The following is an 18,337-nucleotide window of genomic DNA, read 5'->3' on the forward strand; positions in this document are numbered from 1 at the left end:
CGGGGTCAACAGCTGAACAACATAGCCTCTAAACAACCACAGCAAGCGACATTTAAAAACCACATAAGAAATGGTTCACCCAGTTTGTGCCAGAAGAGTTTGGTTTGAAGTGCTACACTAATCCAAGTCACTTAACTCCTCAACAATGGTTGTGTATAAATATAACTTTCGCCAAGAATCGGTCTAAGGTTGTACCTGAACCAATCAGTGTATATGCCAGTAATAACAAAGCTCTTGTTACTACCATTACCAAATGTAGACAATTAATAAATGTACTCTTGACTAACCGAAATTATAGACACTTGTGTGACGTGCTACAGCTTCACTGGTCATCCATCTTCACAGAGTGGAATGGCTCCACTTTTTTCAGCTGCGTGTTCTTGCATATGTAGTCATCAAACGATAATTTGGACACCTATAATTCAGACATGTTTAATTACTTGAAATGCTCTACAGCACCACCAATGGTCATGTATAGGGCCAACTGAAATTATGGACACCTTACAACATGCCATGCAATAATTTGGGCTCTGCAAACAACTGCGTGCTAATTGGGCCACCAAGTCAAGCAGAAATAGCGATATTTTTGTTCTCATACATTGCCGGCACGGTCAGTGGCCATGTTGCGGGCATCTCTTGAAACCAGCACTAGCAAAGCCAGGTTGATCTAGCAGTCGCCGACCATGACCAAACCGTAGGACAAGCAAAGCCACAATGTCATAAAGGTTGCAGTTGCAATTTGCACTATTTGTTGCGAGAGTTCAGTTCTGTACGACAAGCATTTGTCAATTTATGTGTTAAGTAGCGACACTGCTCAGGACGACTTCTTCAAAGCAGTTTCAAGTCGTGCGAACTCCAGCCTTGATGTCTGAACCGACGAGGGAAGTGCTGGACAATGCATATTGCTTTGCAACAGTCAATCATTTAGCTATCACATTGCGGTCAACTTTTGGTATGTTGCTAGGGAATGAAGATTCAGTGGATACACTAATAAGTGTTTCTGAAGCGACAGCATGACAACAGTCGAAATTCGGGCCATAATTTAATAGAGATGCCTTCAGCTCGGTTCTATATCAGTTGTCACCCTGCCGGCCACAGCCGGCTGATTTTGTTAAGCTCCGGTGGAGCTTCATTCTGACCATAGAGTTTCATACAATATTTACTAGAGGGAACTCAGGTGCTGCGATCATTCAGCCACCATGGGAATGATCGGGAGTACATGGATTTGTCTTATCTTCATATTGTGGATTCAGCAGTCCTTCTAGCTTTGTACTTTTCCAAGTGCAGAATACTCTGCAAACATTCACAATCGCTACTAAGTACAGCGACTCAACCTGTCAAAGTGCCCAAATTGAAAGGCGCCAAGCGTCCCAATATGCTGGCTTGCCAGCAAGAAATTTATAAGGGTGTTCTATGCTGCTTGTCAATGCATGCATCATGGCGTAAGAGCTTCAATATCGGGCCTCTATACTAGAGGTCCTGCGTTCGAATCCTGCAGCTGGACACTTTTTAATAATGTTTATTTAAGTGTTTATTACACAATACATTCTTGAAAAGTCGCGGAGCCATTTGAAGTCGGGAGTCAGGGAAATTTAAGCAGATCCATGTACTTTTAATTCCCATGCTGGCTGAACCACTCTAGTCGCAGCTCCTGTACAGACTAGCGCCAGAGTTCCCTCTAGTAATTATTGTATGAAACTATGATTCTCGCCACACACCGACAAAACACAACAAGGAATAGCATAAGAAAAGATATCACTACAAAATCGCAGCCACAGACTGTCTAGGTCAAAAGCAAATGCCTGTGCGCACACATCCAACGCATTGACAAATTCGTGATGCATTCTCCGACGATCACCTTCGAAGATACAGCTCAACGTCAATGTAATGAAGTCGGCAAGACAGGCAATCAACTTTGTTACGGACTTTGCTTTCAGCAGTACTGTAATGGTGTGAGTACAGTCAGTAGTGCGTGGTAAGAGATCACAACCTTCAGTTTCCATGACTAGCTTTATGTCTGAAGCTTGGCATGTGTTGTAAACATTCAAAGGCAATGTAATTGCTACATCTGCACCCTTGAGGAATTGAAGGCTCATACCTCATTACAGTAAATGACTGACCTTACGGACACATCTGATTATTCAGACGGCTTCGTGCCACCACCACATACCCCATTGAGCAAATGTATAAGGACGTAGATTTTCGGATGCTGAAATCCTTTGCCATCCTGTTTTCTGGACTTTGACTGCAGGTCCAAAATGGCAATTGAAGCCACCATTGGCACTGTTTTGTTTCTCTCGCAGCCTTGAACCAGCACTCTCGCCTGCCAATCAGCTGGCAGCTGTAGTAGTTGCGTGCTGTTAGGCCTAGCTGCCTTGACGTTTGCTATTAAGCTTCCTACTGTATAGTGCAGTGTTTTTCACTTAAAAGGATCCGCTATTTTCAGCAATGGTGCGGACTACGCCTTTATCCTCTCCAATGGCAGCGAAGCACAAAAAGCACAGGGCAAGTCTAAAGCACTGCATAATGCCGATTCCCGGCATACGCAATGTACTATGATGAAGCTTACCAGGAGTGCAAAGGAGTCACTGTCACGGGACATAAAATGTGTTCCTTGATCATACAAGTGCGCACCCGCCGTCTCCTGCTACAGCGCGAGCATTGAGGCTCCAAATAATTGTACTGGAAGGCTTTTAAAGCTATTTCGAATGTGGCTGTGGCGATTTGAGCCCTTGCAAGCAGTTAAAGGCATGCATTCATTTTTTTCTGACTGCCTAATTTTTTAGACAGTTTTCGCGGTCCTTAGGGAGTCCGAAATATTGACGCTGACTAGATTGACAGCTACCAAAAAGTACTTCTTAACGGGGGTAGGACACAGTCAACAATTTGCAGTTTTCTACAAGTAATTGTGCTATTATGGCTATACACGTGTAAAAATTGGGCAGTAAAAGTACATTTCTGTCCAATATATGCACTAGAACTCACCGGCTCTAACACCCAACCTCCTGTGCCGACCACCATATTGCCATTCCCTGCGTGAAATGTGCTGCACGGGACCAAGACATTGTCTGCTACAAAATCAACCACTACACCATTTGAGGTTGGAGCATAGCTGTCGTTTGTTGCCATATTTGCTCCAGATATTGTGTGCCATGTCCTCGATGCTACCAACCACGCCTGAAGAAGCAAGTGACGAATCTTTGAACAGCAGAAGCAGTGATGGCGTCGTATACACTGCGCATTTTGACTTTGGGGCCCATCGCCACCAGCTCAAGTGAGGAAATGTGGCCTCCGAGATTTGCGCGCGCTAGCTGGCGCGCCAAATCTTGGAGGCCATAGACGAAGACAGAGTGGTATATGTGGTCAACATAGATGGCGACATTGGTGCTGCACGAAATGCTGCTGATGCCTTTTCGCACTGTCGAGTACTATAGCTTTATCACTTTATTTCATCAATGCAGCCATGTTTAGCCAGCCATTCACATGAGACAATGAACAATGAACTTCGCACAATGCAAATTATTATGTGCATAGATTGTTTGCTAGTATGCATTCCATGCATACATCTCTCAGATCCGCACTCAACAAAACTACAAGGGACGTTCCGAAAGTAATTTTCATCATTTATTTTCAAATCGGAACTTTATTAACAAAACAAAAAAATACGCCATGACATCATGAACTATACATTTAGTAATATTCTTCCACATAGTCACCATCAACATTGAGACATTTGTCGTAGCATGCATGCAATCAGCTTGAAGAAACCACTCTGGTACAACTCTGTGCCCTGTGATGCAAGGAATTGTTGCACAGCCTGCTCCACTTAAGCATTGTTTTGTAAGTGACGTCCCAAGAGCGTGGCTTTCAATGCAGGGAACAGGTGCCCATTCATAACAGATAACAGCGCGCACTTCCATTGGCGACCGCGTTGTCAGCACACATCTGCCTGCCACTGAGATTTGTACTCGAATAACCTCTGGTACGCCGGTCTGCTGCTGCTACTCTTCTTCAAAGCTCTACACCATTCCTCCTCCACTGACGCTCCTTCTGTTGTTGAATCAGCAATGGGCATGAATTCTTATGGTGATCGTTTGTTTCGCTTGTTGTACTATCTTTAAAAAAAAAATGACGAAGCTTACTTTAGGAATGTCCCTCGTACAAGTTTGTTAAGCTGCCGCGCATTCTCACCAGTCCCCCCCCCCTCCAGTTGTTGCATGCGGCATACGTAAACAAATGCCTGCGCATATGCATCCGCGGCACAAGGATTTTGTGGGATGTACGCTTAGGCTGAACCTTTACTTGAACTTGCTTTATTGCAACCGATATCAGTAAATAAAGTAGCAAGGAGGAAGTTTGGCTAGGGCACTGACTGTCAGATGTGTCGTTGCACGAACACAGTCTGTGTCGTGTCTGGCCATAGCCTCAGCTTTTTCATGGGTATGCCAAACTCGACGAGCATGCGCAAATTGCTGTCATTGCTGCCTGGCGTAAAGTGCTCCAAGAACAAAACAAAAGCGTCAGATGAGTGCCAGTCCTTCCTACCCACATTTATCTCCCAAGCCTTATGATTGATGGGCTCCTTGGGGAACCTGAAAAACGCTAAATGGCAAGCTGAACTGTATTCTTCTTGCACATTCTTTAGACATCTCGCATATTCACGAAGTCTTCGAGCGCAGCCTTCCACATCAGATTTAGCGAAGTGGTGCACTTGTTTACATCGACATCTACAGCCACAGGTCATTGTTAGCGTCAAAGATTGAGACAAAGGTGCATCGCTGATATCAAATAGTGCTAAAACCTAGCAAAACATCTATCGTATATACTCGAATCTAACAGACACTTTTCCCCCCCAAAAATGGGTCCAAATATTATGTGCGCATTAGAATCGAGTATGACCCTAAATCTGTGTTACCATATCGCCATCGGCATTTCAAGATGGCCGCTTTGTACACACTTTGAGCCTAGTTGCCGTAGCTTCCTCCATGTGCTGTAGTATGCGCGCTTAGGTTTGTCCACTGTCCGTCTCCCTGTTTTCTGCGTTTGCTCTATCAACATGGCAGTGCCGACTGCGAAGACACTCCAAGTGTTCATCAAGATGCTGCAATTCAAAGGAAAGTCATCACACGTGCGGAGACTGGCAGGAATCGGCCACATCATGGGCGTTTGGAGTTTTCGAAACTTGGGTGCGGGACTGGCACGAACAGGAGAGGCGTTAATACTCCGGTGGCTGCTGCGTAGGGCACAGCCGCGCGGCCCCTATCTCGAAAGCGATCTGCGATGGAGACAGTCTACGCATCTAGAAGCACCGCGCTGTGTTCTCGTAGCTTAGTTCACGTTAAAGCGTGAGGGCGCACAAAGGTCAATTCACTTGCTCCTGCTACCGCACTTTCTCACTCCAGCGTTACTGATAAAAAGTTTCTGCGATCATTGTTCATGTTTGCTTGTGCGCATGTGACACCACACTTGTTAATTTATTTAGTAGGCGAATGTTTGTCAGGCGGTTGTTTATGCTGCTGTACCAAATGTAGTCTCTTGTTTCGTGTTTAACGCAGAGGTCAACAGTGCATGGAATGTGTCAGCATGACAACAGCATTAAGAAATGTGTCAGCCCGACAGGTACAGACACTCCCATCTTAGCAAATGTGACCGGCAGCCTTCGAGAACGAAGTACAGATGTTGGCACAGCGCTGTCGCCGCTTGCCGCTTTTGTGCACGCACCATGCGAAGCTAACAGTAGTTATCAAATCGCTATAGGACCGTAACTGAATAAACTGAGCAGTTTCCTTCATTGTAACTGCTTGTTTTTAAATTCAGATTCGCTGGCAGCAGGTGCACGAACTCGACAGCGCCTGGTCTAACCTTAGCTGAACAGGATCAACAATGGCTCAAACATCTTGTCAGAGGCTTGAGAGAGTTAAAGCTTGTGCATTTCAACTTTGTAGGCACGTTTTCACTCACTTTGAACGCTATTAATTATATATACAAGCAAAGACGCTGTGGCTATCACAACGTCAGTTCGACGGCTGATTTCATCAGTGGCGCCGACAAGAAAGCCTGTCGCAGTACGACAACTTGAGCTCGTTGGCTGCGTCATTGTCGGCCTGGTATGACAAAATAGTCTCAGCAACATACTGTGCTGAACAGTCGGCCATTCACTGACGTGAGCATCTTGTCAGTCTCATATCCACCCAGTGTTACCGCGCCTTAAACAAGTAAGTAAAGTCAGGCCCACGCTGCCACCACCAGCAAGTCAGGACCGACACTGCAAGAAGACTTAGCAACGTGATGTTTTTAAGTGTTGCCCAGGTGTAACGCACAGGTTTTTCGTTAAAGTTTGCTAGTGATCAATGAAAGGCTGCAACTACGTGGCTCACGGTGAAGTCAGGACCACTCAGGGGCCCGTAGGAAGCCCAGGCCACTTTCTATTTTAAAGTGGAGTTGCAGTCTCGCACTATGCGCATTTTCGGCTCTGCACCAACATCGGGCTACCAGTGTACTTACAACACGGCACACGGCACGAGTGTTTTGCAGCAGTATGCATCCGAGCGTGTTTTTTTTTTTTTTTTTTTTTTAAGATATGAGATCGGGCTGGTGCGCGAGTCCCTTATAATACGTTTCATGACTAATCCGCTAGAGCAGGGCGCATACGCCATCGCACCATGAAAAAGGCGGATTCTGAGGCTATACAGTGTGGGTTGGGTTACACCTGTGCTCTTGGGGCAAAGGATCGACAAGACAGTAGTGCATGCAATTGCAAGGGCATTTATTGCGCCTTTCATAGACTAATGCCTGCTAGCCAAATTGCTATCCACAGAACATGCTGATAGGTATGCGACAAATGATAAATTTAGGAAGTCTGACTCACCGCGAATGGATATCGAGCAAATATGTTTGCCCTATGCTAGACACCAACGCCTGGTCGTTTTTGTGTACGGTCACTCAAACGGTGGCGTGTAAAGTCATATTACAAGAGACTGGAGCCATGCGTAGAAAACATCAGGGGACGTGTGAGGTATGCGCATCCCCACAACAGTAGAACCCCATTGACATGTTCCTGTTTAGTTTCCATAGGAGTCGTGAAAATTAGCTTCCTGTTATGTCCACAAACTAAGATGGTGTACCACAGACATGGCATTGTCATTTTAAGTAGTTTGTTAGCTTTGTCAACTTGAAATGAGGTTTTAAAATAATGATGGGGTTTTACGTGGCAAAACCTGCCATAGTGGGGGAGGGGCTCCGGAAATTTGGACCCACCTGGGTTTCTTTAACGTGCATCCAAATCTAAGCAGACAAGTGTTTCCAAATAAACTTTTGTGTGAGAGTACTGTTTTGTCTCATCAGTAGTGGTTCCGCAACTGCTATTGGATGTTACATTTCTTTGGATATTATTTCCTTTTACCATGGTTCCCTGAAGGGCAGCCAAAGGAGTTCTACTGCATATGCAAGCCCATCGATGAAGGTGTTCTCTTTATACCCTCTAGAGTTCTTATTTCGAACAGTGCATATTTCAAAAACCTTTACTCTTGAATTACGAGGGTTTAACTGGCTTGAACTACTTCCCAGGTTTTACAACTTCACGTTCATGTGGACTGACTAATACACTCATGTGAAAAATAAAGGAAGTCTATTATTGAGCTTTCTTCACTATTGGCACTTAGAAGGCAATAGCTTTCTTGATTCATTTTCTTTCCCAGACTAGCTACTTACTAAATTTTCTAGTCCTACCCATGCCCAAGAAAACACCCTGGCTATTTTGCACTACACGAATGTAAAGGATCTAAAGTGCATTAATGTTCTTGCCAAACACCAGGAGAGAGGGGGAAGATCCAATAAATTTACTTTTTGCCTCCAGACCAATTTGTTTCAGCTACACAACCACCAATTGAACTATTTTCTCAGCGCTGTTCAGTTTTGAATGAAAATGCTGGTATACCTTGTCATAGCCAGTGCATGTGCAGCTGGCGCCTGGCAGAGCCACAGCTGTAGCGGAAGACTGATATCATGGCAAAACGTTCTTGTGAGGCAATTCATTATTGGTTTGGATTGGGCTAGGCAATTTCTGGGCAACTTAAAAGTTGAAATACTTTGACCTTATGCGCAACCTTGAGTACTTTCCAGTCCTTTTTTTTTATTAAATGCTGCTTAGCGTACAGTGTTCTCACAGCCGCCCTTAGTCTAAAAATCATGCCGTAGCTTCTTGCTTAAGTCAATGTTAAGAGAGAAAGAAAAAGGGCCCTTGCACTTACCACATTCCGTAGTACTATTTGGACAGCCTCAAAGCTCTCAAAGATGACGAAGCCACAGTTCTGAAAAATAAACAGAGAAACATTTTAACAAGCAAGTCAGCGCTCACATTTCTTGCATATGGATGCCGCTACAGCAGCACATTAATATATTCAAAGCTTTGCTTAAACTTGAAGGCCTTGAATTGCTGGACGCACTGTGTGAAACAGAGCATGATGGCCAAAGTGACATTCATGCCCCCAAGCTACACCAAGGGCTTGGAAGAACCTTATGGGAGTTACTAACAAAGACATTTAGAGGTGCTTGACAGTTGTGCTGATGCGATAGCTTTATGTCTACCACTGCAATGTCTGGCCAAAATGTCGGTAACTAGGAACGAGGAGGAAGGATTTGGCATGCCCCCCTAATGTGTACTAAGATTACACATACAGGCACTACAGTTTGGCTCCAAGAATTGTCCTTGTGCTCTTTAGCCATGCCGGCTCTTGTGGCACGAAAATCCATAAATCATTGGCTCCAACTCATGCAGCCTTTTATTTTGAAGCAGAAAGTTTCAGCCACTAAACTCTGGGTGAAAAAAAATAAATGCAGGTGTGCACCCATTTACGGCTTTAAAATTTTCCAAATTTTCCAGGTTTTACCTGAATATGTTCTATTATTATTAGGTGACAAATTGGTATGTCTGAAGGAAGGCAGATCGGTGGTTTTCTTAAAAGACATGCTTCTTTAAAATACTCATCATAGTTCTAAAGGTAGAAGCTTAAACCTTCCCCATACCATTAAAAAAGAATTATAGCAACCACACAGTCATATTTAAAGTCGAACATGGCCTATTGAGGTAGCAGTAAAGAAGTTTCATTTTAATTGAATATCAAAACAAGATTTTAATGTTAATTGAAAAAAACCAAGAACCCAAAAGCAGCTGGAGAGCTTCCGAAAGATGCTTATCAATTGCAACTGGTAATGATACGACACAGTAATGAAAGTTTGAGGAAAGTGACATTAATTTTAGTAAAGTCTAATGACTCGCGTTGGGAAAATAACTTATTGTAACTAATTAATCTCATTTTTGAATGTAGTAATTTATTTTTTGCTTTCTGTAACTGCACAAGTCTGAATGGGACTGCTGCGCTAGCCAAAACCTTCATGGTGTAATAGTGTACGGAAGTGTTTCATGCAAAAATTGTGATAACACACAATATACATAAAATAACAAGAAAATGCATTACAAACAACACACAGCCACATAAAAATATACAGTAATGGCATACTGCTGCACTGACTGCACCACGAACAAGCACAGATCTTCTGATATCCAACATTTCATTTGGTGAACAACTACAACTTTTATTGCAACATTTCTACAGGTTGCAATACCCACTACTGGTTTCTACTGCCTACCCACTCCACCGCTGTGACACAGCAACACAGCAGCTCCTTCACAGCACATTTCTCAGCAGTAATCACGCGGATATAATGGACAACACGCTTCTGTCCCATCTGCAAGACTCACGACGCAAATTAACCTATCATCAAAAGCTACAATGTTGTTGCTGGTGTAGCTACGAGATGATTACAGGTGCTACAGTACATCTACATAGAAGAGAGCATGCAGTATACAGAAGTGAAAAACTGGAAAATGTGGTTTAGGGTACTTATGGCACAAGTAAGACTGGATTTTGGAGCTTAAACGAAACGTATGCTCTCAACATGTAGCTGTGCTTGAGAACACGAATTCAGCCAGAAGTAATAATTTTCAACACTTCAAACAAAAATGTCAGCATTGAAAGCATCTACATTTGTCCCACTTCCAGTGAGTGGTTGAATATTCTAACTGTATTGCCTTTTCACTTTGACACCATTATTTCCCAAGAAATGAAAAATGCTGCCAGCTACTCCAATCACGTGAGAACATTGCGGTTTGGTCCTCTGATATGATTTTTGCTATTTCTTGCTTTTGAACTTAAAAAAAAATGGGGGAGGGGGGAGCTGATGGCAACTGTAAGGTGGGTACACCTGTATAAATGAAGGTGACTACAGATTTTGTTACACACCATAAATTTTGACATGCCCAATTAGTCAAGGCATCACGATAGCCCTGCCACTCACCCTATATACAACCGAAATTTCGACTCCACCTGCAAAACAGCATGCTAACATGGCCATTGTGACAAAGAGCAGTGAAAGTCACTAGAGCAGTTCTGGGCAATCTAGTAGCTACTGCCCAAGCTCGGAACAAGCCAATTCAAGCCGACAAACTTGTGTTAGGTTTACCATGCATGTTTCTGCATTAAACATGCTTGCATTCAATATGTTAGCACACTTCAGCATTCTCAAAGATATCATTTTCATCCACTATACTGTCACAGTGCTGAGCAATCTATTCTGCACTTTGAATACCTTCAAAGGTGTTGCGTGGCCAGGCCATATTGAAATTTTAGGCCAAGCATTACGAAGATAAAGTGAACCTCTTACAAGCCCAATGTGAGCAATAAGTGGTTGTGATTCCACATAAAAAGGAAGTTACTTCCTATGCAGTCCACTGTGACCAGAAGCCCTCTTCACTGCTGGGTGCTGCATGCCTTAACTGCACCTTACACTACACCAGTGAAAGCTGGCCACACTTCTTATCACAGCACGTCAATTTCACCACTCTGCGTTTTGTAGGGTTCCATTTTGAGAAATTTATTACAGAGATGCATGATATTAAAAACGTTTTTCTTTTGCATTTTTTTATGAATTAGCTATAGTACATCAAATTATTTTTTAAACTGCCTTCAATTCGACATGTTTGTTGATTTTACTCATGCTGGAGAAAAAGATTATACACATGCAATTAAAAAAACAACAGCATCCTAATCCATTGGCATAATCACTGCCATGGTTGACACTGCCTAGCCTACTCAAGCACAGAAAAAGAAAGCTACTGCACTTACCAAATTGTAATCCCAACTTTACAAGAAATTTTTTTTACAAAAACTGATGTGCATGTTAGAATTACACAACAATGCTTTAGTCACCACACCTGATTATTACTGGCTCAAAACATGTCCTGCATGAAGTATCTACTGGAAGAATTTCCACGTAGAAACAGGTGCCACATGTACCATGTATGCTACGCTATCAGTGTGCAAACCTCCACATTCATCAAACACAGGCAAGGCACAATTCAACAGTAGAAAAAAGTGCACAGTGCTGACGCAGTTACTGACGAGTGCTCGGCTAATGACATGCTGACGAAAACAAAGTAGGAAGTGAATGAATGTGTGTAGTTTAGTGGCACATGGGCCAGGTATGGCCAAAGAGTGTGTGGGGGTTCCACTCTGAAGGCGAGCTCCGGATCTAGCCCCACGCAGTCGCTTTGTGTTACTTCCCAACCCACAGCGCGGGAATCGCGGCTACGTCGGGTTCGAACGAATAAGGCAACCAGCGGCGTCAACTGTAAGAATGTTTATTGCTACCGGCAATAAAGAACACTGGCAGAGGGCCGTCCTCTCTGTAATAGTAATAAATAGGCTGGCCTCGTTGCTCGGGATAGTCGGGCAACATGGTCACTCACGGGTTGCGGCAGGTACACCAGTCCGGCAGGTTAGGGGTCCGGCCTCAGAGAGAGAGGGTCTCCCTAGGTCGCGCTGTTTTGTACCTTTTTACCTGGGCGAGGGGAATGTCCTCCTTGATGTTTTTTTGAACCAAAAAAACATCACTGGATAAAGCGGGATGTGCTGCCGGTATGCTAGAGGAAAATGTTTGTCAGCTTTGGCTTCCTGACACTCCAGGAGGATGTGGAGGACCGCCAGCCTCTCCCCACATCTACCACAGATTGGAGGTTTATTTCCAGTAAGTAAAAAATTATAGGTGCCATATGTGTCCTATACTGAGTTGACAGAATAAGACATCAATTCGTCGTGTTTTCGATGCGGAGGGCCAGAAACTTAAGTGTGGCTTAAGCAAGTGAAGCTTATTCTTTGTTTCCGCACCCCACAAGCGTTGCCAGTGGCTTCACAGCTTCTTTCGTAAGAAAAGCTTCAGATCTGTGGCAGGGACAGCAGTGGTAGGAATAATAGCTTGCAGTGTAAGTATGCCTCTATGGTCAAGTATCCAGCATATAATGACATGCTGGTTATATATATATATGCTCTACAAAGAACAGAATGGAGCTCAATAAGTTCAGGGTTTTTGTGTTCACAGTGAGACTTCAAGGCTTTTACGATGCTTAGAGAGTTTATAAATATAATTGTTTTTAAAGTCTTGATTTCCTTATGTGCTTTACAGTCAACAATAGGGCATAGGACTCAGCCGTAAAGATACTTTTTTCTGGGTGCAGTACACCGGATTCCGAGAAGGATGGACCGACAGCTGCATAATATACCCCAGCATGCGACTTAGAAGTGTCTGCATAAAACTTTGTGCATGAGTGCTTTGCGGAATCAGGGTGTAGACGAGCTGTATGTAAAAATACTGAAAGATATCTATATCGGCTACACAGCCATCGTAGTCCTCCATAAAGAAAGCAACAAAATCCCAATAAAAAAAGGCGTCAGGCAGGGAGATACGATCTCTCCAATGCTATTCACAGTGTGTTTACAGGAGGTATTCAGAGGCCTGGATTGGGAAGAATGGACGATTTGCAAAAATACTGTTGCACATGCGCGAACACGGCTGTCACGAGCGCCCTCTACATGGTTAGGTACGAGAAGCAGACGAACAACCAACACAGCTATAGCGCGCCTTGATACGACGGTTTGTGGTGGTTATGATCGTGGTATTTTCGTGAAAAGGACAGCTCGTTGTTTTGCGCATTGTGCACAAAGTGTTTCACTAGCAAACGGAGCACGAGTTTATTTCGGTTTCCGTCCGAGAAGAGCTATCTGGCGAGGAAAGCAGCATGGATAAGCGATGGTCGGAGATGCCATCACAGCACACAACTTGCTCGCTCCTCGCAGAGCCGGTTCTCATCGCGCTATTTGCTGCTACTGAATTGTCATATGCCAGAGCAGCGAGGTTATTTCGGCCTGCAAGCTTCAAGACACCCTTAAACACAGCCGCATTTTGCCAGAATAGGGAAAGCTCAAGATGGATGAGGACGGACAGCGCTTGCGAACGCGCAGTGGTGTCACTCAGTTGTTGCTGATATGTTATTATACTAAATATTATAAAGTGATGTCAAAAGTGCACCTCATATGACAATCGGCGCCTAGTACTACGCCACTGAAGTGATCGAAACACACCATTCGAGGGCAGTTGGTGTGACCGACGGGCAGCGCGGAGCAACCACCGTGCGACGGAGTTCGGCTGGTTTGCCCTTTTCTGCCGACGGTGTACAAATAGCCAAATGTATTTCTTATTTAGCCTTTTAATATTGATACATGAGTCGAAGAGCTCACAGAAAACTATGCGTTCAATTCCCAGCACAAGCTTCTTCGTAATCGGCGACACCCACGGCCAGCGAGCGAGGCCTACCGTCTTCATCGATGGCAATTAGTGCGTATACAGTCGAGAGAACGGCGCGTCGTTTGAGACATTCCCGTATTTGCCGTGCGTGAAAAACGGACCGTCGTAACAAGTCAAACAGCTCCGTGAAGCTTTGCTTTGTTCCAGATGGGCCATATTAGTAGGATAAACTCTCTTAAGAGAAACATCACGCTCGGCGTGCTGATTTTGTCGGCAGCCGCCGATCGCTCGAGCCGGCAGGCCTAGCTCCCGGTTGTCGAAGCAGCAGCCGACGGCGCTTGTAATGAAAACGGAGCAGGCCACAAAGTGTTTATTTTCGTATTTTAGCGTCTGGACGATTATGTCGCGGTTAAATGAACGCTGAGTTGGTTCTCTCTATACTGTGTCGGCAGCAAAGAGCAAACCTTGCACGGTGGTAGCTGCGCGCAGCCAGTCTGTGAAACCAAGTGTGGACACTCGGCGACACATCGGCAGCGTGTTTCGACGAGGCGCGCTCCGCTCTTTGTTGAAGGAGTGTATTTCGCTCGCATCAGTCCCGTGCTGGCATCTGCAGCCTCGGAATATACAATATTTTTAACGTAATCGTCCTTCAGTGCCGAGCCTCGATGAGCCTGGTGAATAGTGGCAGCTCTAGAAAGCAGATATTGCCACACGCGATCAGTTTGAGTGGTGCACTTCGAGAAGTCTGAGGTCTATGACATGTACGAAAACTGGAACTGGGTGACGGCATCTTCAATTATTTTTGACGCCATGAATGCACATGGCTGCCGCTGCAGAGGCCAGGCAGCAGCCGAGAAACGAAACTCTCTCTCTAACCACATACGCAGAGCACTGCAGAGCACTGCAGCTTTGCCTGTTGTGCGCCAGATGGCGCTCACTATTTTGCAAACCGTCCATTGGGGATAAGAGTTAATGGAGAATACCTTAGTAACTTGCGATTCGCTGATGATATTGCCTTGCTTAGTAACTCAGGCGACGAATTGCAATGCACGCTCACTGACCTGAAGAGGCAAAGCAGAAGGGTAGGTCTAAAAATTAATCTGCAAAATACTAAATTTATGTTTAACAATCTCGGAAGAGAACAGCAGTTTACGATAGGTAGCGAAGCACTGGAAGTGGTAAGGGAATACATCTACTTAGGACAGGTAATGACTGCAGATCCGGATCATGAGACAGAAATAATAAGAAGAATAAGAATGGGCTGGGGTGCGTTTGGCAGGAATTCTCAGATCATGAACAGCAGGTTGCCGTTATCCCTCAAGAGAAAAGTATATACCCCCCCCAGCTGTGTCTTACCAGTACTCACGTACGGGGCAGAAACCTGGAGGCTTACGAAACGGTTTCTACTTAAATTGAGGACACAACGAGCTATAGAAAAAAGAATGATAGGTGTAATGTTAAGGGATAAGAAAAGAGCAGATTGGGTGAGGGAACAAACGCAAGTTAATGATATCTTAGTTGAAATCAAGAAAAAGAAATGGGCATGGGCAGGACATGTAATGAGGAGGGAAGATAACCAACGGCCATTAAGGGTTACGGACTGTATTCCAAGGGAAGCGTAGCAGAGGGCGGCAGAAAGTTAGGTGGGCGGATGAGATTAAGAAGTTTGCAGGGACAACATGGCCACAATTAGTACGTGACCGGGGTAGTTGGAGAAGTATGGGAGAGGCCTTTGCCCTGCAGTGGGCATAACCAGGCTGATGATGATGATGAAGATTCTCTCTCTGCAACTCAAAAGTCAACCTCAACTGTCCCGACACTCTCAGCCTGTGCACAATGCCTCAGCGTTGCGTTTCACTGCTTTGAAGAGTTTATTTTAATTTGGACGAGGTACACCTGCATCTAGGCGTTAGCCAACACTTTGCTTTTTGAGCTCAAGCTCCTTCAAAGAAGCAGTGGCACACTTCCTTTCCCGTTCATTCCTCAATGCGTCGGTCCTTTCTGTTCTCGTCCTCCTTCCGTTGCGCTTTCGCCCCATGGACCATTTGAAGCGTCCTCTTGGTAAGTTGTACAGTCAAAGTTCTATTTTTGGGACTTCCTAAGAAGGAATCCTAGGAATCAAACATTTTGTGTTTGATTATTCCTCTAAACTTAAATTTGTCTATTCAAGCAACAGATCACACAAATAACAGATGTTCCCTTGCATAATTCTCGAATTCGCGTGTCTTGATGATCGACGTCACACTGCGAACGCGAGTACGTAGGCACAGAGACACGTGTGTGTCACCGTCCGGCATGCAGCGGTTGCTGTGAAGGGAAGGGAAAACGTCGTTCGGATTGAAATTTCAAACCTTTCCGTAGCGCACAGGGATACAATACTTTTCAAACAGGATCGTTTACGTGCATTGTATGCTCTGCGCTTGTCAGCTCAAAATGGCCAGAACTGGTGAGGGGCCTTTTAAGAGCTCTACTTTGTCATTGTGCAGTGGCACATACCTAGTTAGCAAACTGCACCAAAGAAGTTCACTGAAGAACGACACATACCCAGTTACCAAAGTTGCATCAAAGAGGTTCACTAGAGACCAACACAGACTGAGTAGCACATACTGAGTACTCCAAGTTGGCGTCATTTCTTCGAACAGCACTAGCTATCTAGTCCCACATCTACGGTGACCTATGTCCGTGTGAAAGAGGTTTGTTGAAAAGCGGCAGGCATGAACACACTGCCACATACGTGGTGACCGAAGTTGGTCAGAGGGTTTGTTTTGAATACTGTTCCTTCAGCTCAGCACCCCGATGCAAACTACCTAGTGACCCAGGTAAGCAGGAAAACGGTTAGATAGAAAGATACATGGATACAAGCATAGCCCCCGAAAAGTTCATTAAGTACCCGAAGAATTTTAACACATTAACAAGGACCCCTGCCATTGTTTGGCAATACCATGAGTGACAGTGGTGCTACACTGCTCAGCTGATGGGCACAAGTCCCCAATACCAAAAGCTGTTCCCTCAAGACATCACATGCACATTTGTTTGTGTGTGCAGCAAGATTCCTAGTGCGATGAATGAGTAGTCTGGACATACCTTAATATGGTATCCAGCACATTTTACACGGCTGCTGTCTTGTTGTGATCAGGGAAAAATAAACTTTAACTGAATTCGGTGTTGCACACATTTACATTTTTTGTTGGAAATCTGAGAAGCAAGAGAAATGAAAGTGTACAGTGTACTTGCCATAAAACGTTCACAACTTCCATCCTTGTAGCCTCGCATTTAGTGCCTGTGGCTTGATTGCATTTCTGTTTTAAACATGGCAAACTTGGGAAGCTAGTGCTGGGTAGATGTTAGCAGCAGTTCACTCATGGTGTCACCAGAAGTTGAATATGAGTAGATGGCACTTAGTGCCGAACAGCATAAATATTCCAATTGACTATTACTTCCCTGTACCTGAATTATTACAGCCAGGTTTAATGCATCCATTAGTACAATGATTTGTAAGTTCTGTTTTGTCTGCCAGTAATCAGTGCCTTCATTAAAATCAAACTTAGATACTTCATGCTTCTAAGAAGCAAGTGCAGCAACTACAGATGCTGAAAACTTGTGCAAATATGAGCAACACAAAAATTCATGTAGCTGTTACCAGTTTTTACAACAGTGCGTGAAGGGGAGAGAAGGTCAGTTCATTAAGTAATACAATGGATGATATACAGTATAATTCTTGTGCAAGGGCTGCAACCCTAAATTTAAGCCTATCTCAAAAAACACCTCGTGCAGAACCCATCTGATGATTCAGCAGCAACAGCATGTGTGAATTACATGCATCACATACACTGCACCGAATGAATGCACAGGCAGTGACAGGAATTCCACTGCATCCAAGCAGTGCTGGCACGAGCTTAGCTAGTAAACATCATCATGCCTAAGTGTAAAAGCTGCAGGAGATTCAGGTGGAGTGATGGCGAGTAATGCATGTGCTGGTGTAGCTCCAACTGACACTAACGTTTCCCATTCTTTCATGCCTCTCCTCAATACATCACGTGATATGTTGGCCCCCTCTCTGCTCTGAGGGGGATCTGTGCTTTCCTCCTCGTAACACCTAATCTCTCTCCACATGTAGTCACTTCCTTCTACCTCTTCCTTCACTGCTATTTGGTATGCAGTCGAGCAGCTTACGTCTGCGTGGTACAGATACGCTACTCAGAGGCATATTGGCCTCCTCTTCATCGACTTAGGTGCTGGTATCACCACGAAATTCACTTCCCAGGCTCCCTTTCAGACCAACAAGATCACAAATAATGACCTTATATTCTAAACTAGCTGCTTGTGCAAAAATCGTAATATGGGCAACGAGGCTTTTTCAGGCATATGTCATCAGCAGCAGTCAAGCAGACGTATGGACAGCAGGCATCTGTCCACCTGCAAAACCTCAAACGCAAATTACCTCATCATCAAAAGCCAGGTGTTGCCAGTGCAAAGTGGGTGGAAAGCAAGCTAACCAAACAGCAATCAAATAAACTGAAAAAAAAATTATGGGGTTTTACCTGCCAAAACTACTTTCTGATTATGAGGCATGCCGTAGTGTGGGACTACGAAAATTTTGACCACCTGGGGTTCTTTAATGTGCACCTAAATCTAAGTACACAGGTGTTTTCGCATTCCGCCCCCATCAAAATGCAGCCGCCGTGACCGGGATTCAATC

The 18,337-nt window shown here is 44.5% G+C and overlaps 1 protein-coding gene across 3 annotated transcripts in view; it reads right to left on the reverse strand.

Moving 5' to 3' along the window:
• Positions 1-18,337, reverse strand: part of rin (ras GTPase-activating protein-binding protein 2) — a 100,829-nt gene that overhangs the window by 14,469 nt on the left and 68,023 nt on the right. For all 3 annotated transcript variants that reach the window (XM_075690970.1, XM_075690978.1, XM_075690983.1), the window contains exon 7: positions 8,250-8,309. In XM_075690970.1, coding sequence (XP_075547085.1) covers positions 8,250-8,309 — 60 coding nt within the window. The remainder of the gene's footprint in view (positions 1-8,249; positions 8,310-18,337) is intronic.

Source organism: Dermacentor variabilis, chromosome 1 (assembly GCF_050947875.1).
Source record: "Dermacentor variabilis isolate Ectoservices chromosome 1, ASM5094787v1, whole genome shotgun sequence".
Taxonomy (NCBI): Eukaryota; Metazoa; Arthropoda; class Arachnida; order Ixodida; family Ixodidae; genus Dermacentor; species Dermacentor variabilis.